The 10,550-nt window shown below is 34.5% G+C and overlaps 1 protein-coding gene across 1 annotated transcript; it reads right to left on the bottom strand.

Annotated features, from left to right (window-relative positions):
- Positions 1 to 7,025: 7,025 nt before the first annotated feature.
- Positions 7,026 to 7,670, bottom strand: LOC111876087 (uncharacterized). Its single transcript, XM_023872615.1, has one exon. The coding sequence runs from the start codon at positions 7,668 to 7,670 to the stop codon at positions 7,026 to 7,028; it is 645 nt and encodes a 214-aa protein (XP_023728383.1).
- Between the last annotated feature and the right edge of the window lie 2,880 nt (positions 7,671 to 10,550).

Genomic DNA, 10,550 nt, shown 5'->3' with positions numbered 1-10,550 from the left:
TTTGAAGTTTAGGCTTAAGAGCTTAAGCCATTAAGAGGTTATAAGGACTTTATGAGTAGCGACGTTACGCCCCGCGTAGCGGGTCAGGGCCCCGATCCTCAGCTGCGTTTTAGTGTGTACGCCCCACGTACCAAGGAGGGTACGCCCAACGTACTCCCCTGATTGGACCTTAATATTGGGCCTTAGAGTTTGGGCCGTTTGTGGGTAGTTGGTTTATGGGCCAAGTCTGGAAATTATGGATAGAGTATTTTGGGCCCAATTATTGTTATGGACCTTGGATCTAGGCCCATTTGGTGAAGTGGGCCTAATTTGGTAAATTTGGCCAATATTGGACTTTGTATAAGATTTGGACTTTGGCCTTGGCCCGATAAGTGGATGTATGCTTGGCCTAATGTTTATTTTGTTGATGGCTAGTTCAGGATTTGCGGTGAGTTGGTGATTCGAGAACCTGCTCTTCAGTTCAGAGTTTCGGCAGTGCGAGGTGAGTTATCCTCACTATATCGACAGGGTCTAAGGCACTAAGGCTGACCCTTTTATTGGATTGAGATCCAGGTAATTGTTGTTATGTTATTGCTTTGTTATGTTTGCATCCTAGTAGCTAGGATGGTATATGTTAGAGACCTGGTTAAGGTCGGTTCCCTGATATATAGGGTGATGCTATGCTAGTGACCGGTTAGGTCGGTATCCTGGTTAGGATGATGATATGTTATGTGATCTGTTTGATCGGCTTGTTGAATGTGAATTCTTATATGATTGTATGTTTATGTGCACATGGTTGTTTGGACTGGAGTTGGGTTGAGGCGGGTCCTGCTTTGTGCTATAGGCCAAGATACCCAGGGTGGACCGGTTGTCCCGAAGGCCCAACGAGCGGTCCGGATAGGCTGTAGGCCCCAAGAGGGCGGACTAGACATGCCGAGGCTCGGAGAGTGGACCAGGCCGACTGAAGGCCCGGTGCGGGTGGACCAGTCATACTGTAGACTCAGAGAGTGGACCAGGTGGGTTGTAGGCCCGATGCGGGCGGACCAATCACACTGTAGACTCGATGTATATGGCTAGACTCGGAGGGTGGACCAGGTGGACTGTTGGCCGGTGCGGCAGACCAGTCTCACAGTAGACCCGAAGTGCATGGCTGTTCTGTGTTCTGTTATGTTATGTATGCTATGTATAATATGGGCCGGAAGGCACTATGTTATCGGCCGGAAGGCATTATGATTTGGACTGGAAGGTCGTAGCCTGGAAGGCGTATGTGTGGTTGGTATTTTGGGGATATCTCACTAAGCTTTCGGGCTTACAGTTGTGGTTTAATATTTTTCAGGTTCTTCAGGAGACTGTGGCAAGGCGAACGCGTGATCGTACCGCTCCTCATGTTTATGTTGTGATGTGATTCTGGGAATACTCTAAATAAATTGTATTGAAAACCTTTTGTAATAATTTAATGAAATCGGGTTGTTTTTGAAAAATTTAAATTGGTTGGAATTTTTCGGTCGCTACACATATCCTGACGATTCTCTTTCATGTCTTCAATTCCCTTGTTGACCTCAAAAGCCATTAAAAGCACAACTCGAAGCTAAAATAAAACTTAAACGTCAAACTAAAATTTAAAAATGCCCTTTGACTATAAACCTTAAAAGTCAAATTTAAAAAGTCAAACTTAAAAAATCAAACTTAAAAGTCAAACCGAGAAGTTAAATTTGAAAATTTAAAAGTCAAACGAGAAAGTCAAAGGTCAAACTTGAAAGTTAAAGTCAATTTTTGAAGACAAAAGTCAAAAATTCAAAACTATTATTATTTTATTATATATATATATATATATATTTATTATTATTATTATTATTATTATTATTATTATTATTATTTTATTTTTTTATTATAGTTTGGATGAAAAGGAATTTAAAATTAAAAGAAATTGAATTTTTGGGGTTAAAAGTGTAAAAAATGTGAAATTGGAACCGAAAAAGAGGCTTTATGAATTAAATTCGGAAGGAGGATGTCATCTAGCAATGTAGTTGAATTGGTAAGTTGCTTGGTTTAGTTGGCAGGAGACCCGGGTTCGATCACCGGCACCTCCAAAATTCCGACTGCCCCATTCTTTTTAATATGACGCTGCGAAGACTTCCGCTTGTCGAGACCGAGGCTGCTGAGCAAACATGTGCGAAGTGCGAGGCGAGGATGCGATGCGAAGACAAGGTGCGAACCGGATACTCCGAGCCGAGGCCACAAACTCCGAGCCACAAACCTCGGACCGTAAACTCCGAAACCCTAGCCGCCGCCGCCGAGAAACCCTAGCCGCAAACTGTTTACGGCTGAGAACCCTTCAATGGCCGTAAACCCTTCAAAAAACGACGTTTTCACCCCTTTTTACTCAAAAACTCGTTTTTAGGAAAAACACGAAAAACAAACCCCCATTTATTTTTCAGAGATCTATCAAAAAACACAATTTTTTTTTCGAAAACAAAATCAAATAAGCTCCAGATTTGACAAAAAATGGTTGATACAACCTTGCTCTGATACCAATTGTAGATCCCCAAAATGTCTGTGTATCAATCAGATCCGTTTGATGGTGCGGAATCCCAATCAAACAGATGATGTTAGATCAAATAGAAGAGAAGGAGAAGAAGAATAATATGAATCTCAATGTATTGATGAATAGAATGATGATCCTTTACATGAGATTCACACACACTAACACACACTCTTTTCTCTCTCTAGACCGTACACTCCTTTTATGTTCATCAATCCACACTCCTCACCCCTAACACCTATATATATACAAGGGGAACATGGGCCGGAGAACATCAGCCGTAATTAGGTTTACGGCCGTAAACTCAACCGTAAACAAGAATACGATCGTAAACACCAAGCTGTTTACGGTCAAAGACACAAAAATACATTTTCCTAGAAAAGTAAAGTATAAACCATATTTTTGACCCAACATCATCAGCTCATTTATGACTATGTATCTAGGTCAACATTGAAACCGACAAAATGTGTGTTTCTAGGAAAAAAATATAGAAAATGAGCTGATGGTGACGAGATGAATATATTGGGTTACATAAGATTTGATAGACAATTTGAAAATTCTTATAAACGTAAAAAATGACAAAGTTGTTGCTAGTTTATGTAATTATTGCAGTTTTCATTGGATGCATTTTATATTCCAAAAAATATGCAATACATAAGGATATCAAGTTTTATGGTAAACATAGTATTATATAACCAACATATCTGTCTCATCAACTCATTTAATGACTAAGCGTCAATGTCAGCAATGTAACTGATAAAATGTATGTTACAGGGAGAAAATAGTCAAATCATCAATAAATTTTAGTTCGAGACTTATTCGTAAATTATGGTAAAATAATGAAACTTTAATGAAATCACGTAAGTAATGAAACCGGTAAACCAGGAAAAAAAGTTAAATCGTAATTTTTACCGATAATTCATGTTTTTTCGTAAATAAACTTTAGTTTGAAACTTTTTCATAAATTAAACTAAAAATATTTAGACTTTCTAAAAATTTCCCTAAAAATTTTATAAGCTTACAATGCTTTTTTGGGAAAATGACTTACGAGGGTAACTACCTCTTATCCGTGTTCATATATTAACAACTTCTTTTTTGTACATAATAAAGCAACTAATTTGTTTTAACTGTTTAAATTACACCAATATTACCGGCTAATACATGTTTTAACCGGTAATTCAAAGGGAAAATGACTTAGGAGGGTAACTACCTCTTATCCGTGTTCCAATATTGGCAACTTCTTATTTTTTGTACATAAGAAAGCAACTAACTTGTTTTAACTGTGTAACATTCCAAAAATCATGACCAAAAATTTCGTTTTTAATTTAATAATAAAACCATAATTGTCAAACCATTAATTTAATACTCCGACATCGGGCCCTGCCTGGCATCAAGCCCTGCCTGGCATCAAGCCCTGCTCGGTATACAGATCTGTCTCTCTTAGGCCCCACCTGTCTCCGGGCCCCGCCCGCTAAACACATACAATCATATAACATGCTAACACATACAGAAACATACTCTACTGTATTCCTGTCCTAAAAAACATACTCTGCTAATAATGAGATACAATACATCGTCTGTACTCAGCTAGTGATGAGATACGGGACCTCGCCCACACTCACCTCTTTACCAGGCAAATACAAGTATCACACATACAACAAGTATAATCTAACATGCAAACATTTCTCGGGCACCCGCCCGACATCAGACCTTGGTCTGGAATAACATACTAGCATACAATGCCTAGGGCTAACCCCCGGGTCTTCCTACTCATAGACTACATGGGCTGGCATTGTGGCTTTAGACCCATTCACACAGTGAGGAGACTCACCTTGCATTGCTGAAGCCCTGGCTGGAACTAGTTGAGTACGGACGAAGTTTCGTTTCTTATTATTAGCAGAGTATGTTTCTTAGGACATGGATACTGTAGAGTATGTTTATTTGTGTGTTAGCATATTATATGATTGTATGTGTTTAGCGGGCGGAGCCCGGAGACAGGTGGGGCCTAATAGAGACAGATATGTATACCGAGCGGGGCTCGTTGCCAGGTGGGCCTGATGTCGGGCGAGGCCCGAAGCCGGAGTATTAAATTAATGGTGTGACAATTATGGTTTTAGTATTAAATTAAAAATGAAATTTTTGGTCATGATTTTTAGGATCTTACACAATTAAAACAAGTTAGTTGCTTTCTTATGTACAAAAAATAAGAAGTTGTCAATATGTGAACACGGATAAGAAGTAGTTACCCTCTTAAGTCATTTTCCATTTTAGTTACCGGTTAAAACAGGTATTAGCCGGTAATATTGATGTAATTTAAACAGTTGAAACAAGTTAGTTGCTTTATTATGTACAAAAAAGAAGAAGTTGTTAATATGTGAACACGGATAAAAGGTAGTTACCTTCCTAAGTCATTTTCCCTGCTTTTTTCGCTAAAAATTTTATAAGCTTAGAGTGCTTTTTCTATCATTTATTATCAAAAGAGTTAAATAATAGAAGTGGGCTAGACATTGGATTGATGGGCTTTATATCATTAAGGAACCATTATTAATTGTCAAAACATAGGTTTTAAGTCTCTTTTGATATAAAATTAGATATTTATTTAATTTTTTAATATAACATTTTTATTTAATTTCTGTTACTTCCAAATAAGGTTGGTTTGGATGAATATCGTTATAATAATTATTAGCAAATGTCAAAAACAAATTTGTACTAAAACTATATAAAAGAATGGAATGTCTGACTTTTGGTATCTCTGTTATATACACCATTGAAACTCCTTTAAATCCTTTATTTTCTACTTAAATCATATATAAGATATGCCATAATAACGTGCAGGAACTTAATTATACATAATTGTATTTTAAATATAAATCCTTTATTTTATACTTAGACTTAAATCATATATATAATATCTCCCATAATTACGTGCAAGAACTTAATTATACATAATTGTATTTTAAATTCAAACGTCCAGTAACTACTGTATGAATAGGGACGAAATTTCGTCTTAGGATATTTCATTCCGCAAACCTTCATCTGTATTTTTGATATCTGCAATTCTACTTTACTACTTTAGGTAAGTATACGGTTTATGTTTATTGTTTTCATCTAATTAAGTCTTGTATTCGTACATTTTATACTGTTTTGTAATATATGTTCTAGCAATTTTCTTGTTTGACAATTGTTCATCGACTTCACTGTACTAAATTAGATTAGATTGAACTGAATAATTTATCTCAATCTAGTTTTGATAATGAGAATAAAATGAACATTCATATCTTTTTTTACACATATAAGGCTATGAAGTGGCTTGCGGTGGCCACCACTACAGTGAATCTATATGGTCACAGTCAAGGTTATTAATATCGTGATTATATATATATATATATATATATATATATATATATATATATATATATATATATATATATATATATATATATATATATATATATATATATATATATATATATATATATATATATATATATATGATCGTTTTCTGTTTTGCAAGATCCTGATTGTAAGATTGTACCAAAAACATTTTAAAACATAAAAAATACATATTGATTCATCAATTAACAATCCAATCAACAATAAATACTTTAAAACATAAAAAATACATTTCTAAGTAGTGAACTTATAATTTAAAGGCTCGTTTTGTCAATGTTTTAAAAACCGGTTTGAACCGGCCGGTCGAACCGGGAACCGGGGGAGGGAACGGTTCAACTATCACCGGTTTTACATTGATTTCTGAACCGGATTGAACCGGCCGGTTTTTAGAAAAAACTGGTTGAACCGGTTAAAATAAACCGGTTGAACCGATAAATCCGAATAAAAACACATGAAAAATAATTATTTACATAATAAACTTTGGTATTTTTTTTCAAGTATATTTAGTTTTCTCTAAATAAAAACATATATTAAATGTTATAAGTTTTTTGATTTGGTTGTATTTATCTAAAACTATATTTCGTTTCGGTATTATATTTTATTTTCTTTTTAATGTATATGGATTGATGTAAAACACTAAAACTTATGGTTATGTGTTATTTTAATGTATTTTGATTCATTTACAACTTATTTTTATGTGTATTTTTAATGTTTGAACTTGTAAACATCAAATTCATAATTTATATATGTATGTATGTGTAGGAAAATAGAAAAAAACATGAAAAATATAGAAACCGGTTCACTCGGCGGTCAAACCGGTTAAACCGGAAACCGGTTACCATACCGGTTCAACTAAAAAATCGGTTTTTAAAACATTGCGTTTTGTACCAACGCCTATAGGCTATATGTTTCCTTCTTTGTGCTAAACTGCTAATTATATAAGTAGTAATAACAACATGCAACTAATATCATTATTATTTATTTATGTCTCATGAGAACAAATATGAAAAAGGATGGAACGAACAAGTGAATAGCCAAATACGATAGAATGACATCTAAAATTCTATCTCCATAACAAAACAAATACACAATTACGTACATAACTTCCACTCTATACCTTATTCTTGTAATGACAGTTCTGATCTTCAATTCTTCTATTCAAGATATCGATTTTCAAATTGCAGGTGGAAGTAGAGACGACATGAATGTTGAACAAATTCAGTATACGAACTTTACCAGAGATTCTGGTATAAGTTGACAAAGGCAAGTTACCACTGATAACATCACCGTAGATGTCCAAATCCGTCGCTAATCGATCCACAAAAACAGTCACCGTCAGATTCATCTGTTTGGTATCGCCGGCACCAATCATCCCGGCAGGGATAGGAACGTCGCCGATGTCTTTGCCTTTGTACCTAAGAGTGGCGGAGCTGTTCCTGTACTTGATGCCGACTTTGTTAGGGTTCTTGACGGAGATAGATATGTCAAGGGAGACGTTCACAGAAACCATCGGCGGAATGAGGTTGACAGAAGCGTTTACATCTTCGAGGACGACGGAGTCGACGGTGGTGACAGGCTTTTTGGATTTGAAGACGGTGAAAGCTAGAATCAGAATGAGGAGACCAACGGCAATAAGCACACATATAGTTACTGATAAACAGATATATCTCCGGCGTTTGTGGCTCCGGGAACGTTGATCGTCGCCGGGTATGGCGCTGAGGATCTCTTGAGGTTCGTTTTTTCTTTTGACATGCATTTTTGAAGATTTATATGAACTAGTGTCAAGGGACACGACCACCTCGGCTTCCTTAAATATATGCGTGCTTGATAAATAAAACGATATTGTTTTTATTGTAACGTTATTTGATACATGGTTATATATTCATATTTTTAAAACCGTATAAATTTGAATTGATGTTAAAAACATTATTTAAATATATTTTATAAGCATGTATATCTATATGTTAATTTGGATAAAAAGAACCTGCAATTATAATATTTTGGACAACTAAAACAGAAAATATTGAAAGTTTATAAATAAAACACCTATTATGTTTAAAAAATAGTTCATTTGAAACGAAACCAAACTGGATGCTTAATTGAAATAATGTTTTTTAATGTGTTATACATTTAATCGGGTTATTTTATTGAGTTGAGCCATAAAAATCTGATATGATATATTAATACATTAACTGTTTTTATCAACCAAAATACTTTTAGTGTAGCGATATCATGTATTATATTTTCTGTTTAGCTCTTCTTGAATATAGGTGAATTATATATATTAGATTAAAAAAATCAAAAGCTATGCTTAGCATGACATGATTGTAGTTATTTTCTTTAAAATGATTAGTTATTAAAGAGTAAATCATTTTTTTTTAACCAACAGGAATTCTATTAAGACAAGCACGCAAGATGCCAAACAGGCCACAAACCGAAACTTAATACAAAGCATAGGATAAGGGAATACACCTCCTATTGGATAGAATTACAAAGTACTAAATGGATTATTACACCTTGCACCCGGTTACAATTATCGATTTCACCCCTATACTTGACCCAACCATAGATCAAAATCAATGCGTGATCCTTAGTTGTCGAAAGTTTTGGTGGGATTTTGTTGAAAATCCTGTTATTTCTTGCCAGGCAAATACATCACAAAACGCCATATATAATGCTTATGAGAATTTTCATCTTCTTAAGGCAATTTCCCCATTGAAATGAAAAATTAATAACACGCGACACAGTAAAGAAGCGATGAATATCAACCTCACACCATTTCGATATCTATTCAAATATGCCACGGGCAAATGAACAGTCCACCAACAAATGGTTTGAGGTTTCCTTCTAGCTCGAACACATTGGACATTCGGACAAGTTGATGTTGATTCCCCTGTGAGATAAGGTAGTTGCAGTTGGAATTCGTCACAGACAGGCTCTCTGAATAAAAACTAGCACTTTGATTGAGGACCATATTATAATACATTCCCTTCTTTTTATTGATACATCTGTTATCACCGAGTCAATTTGATCTCTAAAGATATTTACTCTGAACAGACCGTCTTGGGCCAAAGAGAATTTTCGCAAGTCCTTGGCATTTGAGAAATCGAACGAGTTAATAATCGCCTTGAGCTCTTCAAGTTTGGAGATCTCGGCCGGAAATGAGGGAGTCATTTTCCAATCAGCAACAAAACCAAGAGAGTTTCTCCGTTCAAAAATACGAGTTGCCTTACGTTTTTCAAGCAAGAATAGATTTGGAAATCGAGTGGACAACGTGGATGTGCCCAACCACGTTTCATTCCAGAAGTTTGTGTCATCTCATGTACCTACAACCACATAAACAATCGTCAATTCAGCAAAGACTTACTAAATTGATATGATTCGTCTCATCAAACATCTTAATGAGGATAATTCGTCTCATCAAACATCTTGTTTATGCATCTTCAGCAAAGAATAATTCGTCTCATGTCGATTTTTTTAATGTGTTGACCTATATTTATTCAAAAAGTAAATTTACCACGAGAGTTTGATGAGACGATATACTATTGATTAGACGACATAAAGTTGGGCACATTTATTCAATCTACTTTAAGCATATTAGTCTCATGTCGATTTTTTTAATGTGTTGACCTATATTTGTTTGTGAGTTTGTGTATAATCAATAGTATATCGTTTGTTTGCAACATTCCTGAAACTTGTGTAATAGATATTCTTAATATGTGAGAGTTATCAAACGTAATCATGAATAAAATATAATGGTATATATCTATGAATGGAAGTGGTATATTTCTATACACCACATAAAAAATACTCATCTAAATTTAATACTATTTACATGATGAATGAGAGAGAACAACAACTATGTATAGTTTTCTTTACCTAAAATACCCATATCCTTGCCACTTTGTCCGCCTTTTACTGTTTGATATGTTTTCTGATAAGCATCAACAAAAACTATTTATACTTACTTTATTGTCTTATTGTCTGGTTTGCATTATAAGGTTTCTTAAAAGTATATAGCATCATTCATATTTGGATGAAAATAATTTTATTTTATTTTTATAATTTTAATTTTGATTACACATAGAAGACTTTCTACATTATATGTTTTAGACTAAATTACATTCAGCGTCCTTGAGTTATGTCAAAAGTTATAAATTCTGTCCCAAAAACTATATTTTCACTCTGACCCTATGATTTTGAATTGTTCCTGTTTTGCCTATTTTACCCGGTCCATATTACTTGGTTGAGTCACATGCGTTTAACAATCATTAGTTTTTTCACAAACAGAAACATGACTCAAAGCAACATTACCTTCATAAACCAACTTTATGTTTCAAAAAGTAAATTTACCACGAGAGTAAGAATAATTCGTCTCATCAAACATCTTGTTTATGCATCTTCAGCAAAGACTTACTAAATTGATATGATTCTCATTGATGAACATATAATAACAATATTTTTCCTTTGATTTTTCTTCCAAATTCATTCTAACCACATATAACAATATATAAACTGGTTTTTATGCATTTGCAGAAGAAAGATCGAAGCAGAGGTTACTAATAGATGGGTTGAAAGATTTGAAAGTTTACTTAATGAGGATGGTTGTTCCTATATCCAAAATCCACATCTTCGT

The sequence above is a fragment of the Lactuca sativa genome, chromosome 9, assembly GCF_002870075.4.
Source record: "Lactuca sativa cultivar Salinas chromosome 9, Lsat_Salinas_v11, whole genome shotgun sequence".
In the NCBI taxonomy this organism is placed as follows: Eukaryota; Viridiplantae; Streptophyta; class Magnoliopsida; order Asterales; family Asteraceae; genus Lactuca; species Lactuca sativa.
Note: the sequence above shows the minus strand (reverse complement) of the source record. Positions and strands in the feature narration are given on the sequence as shown.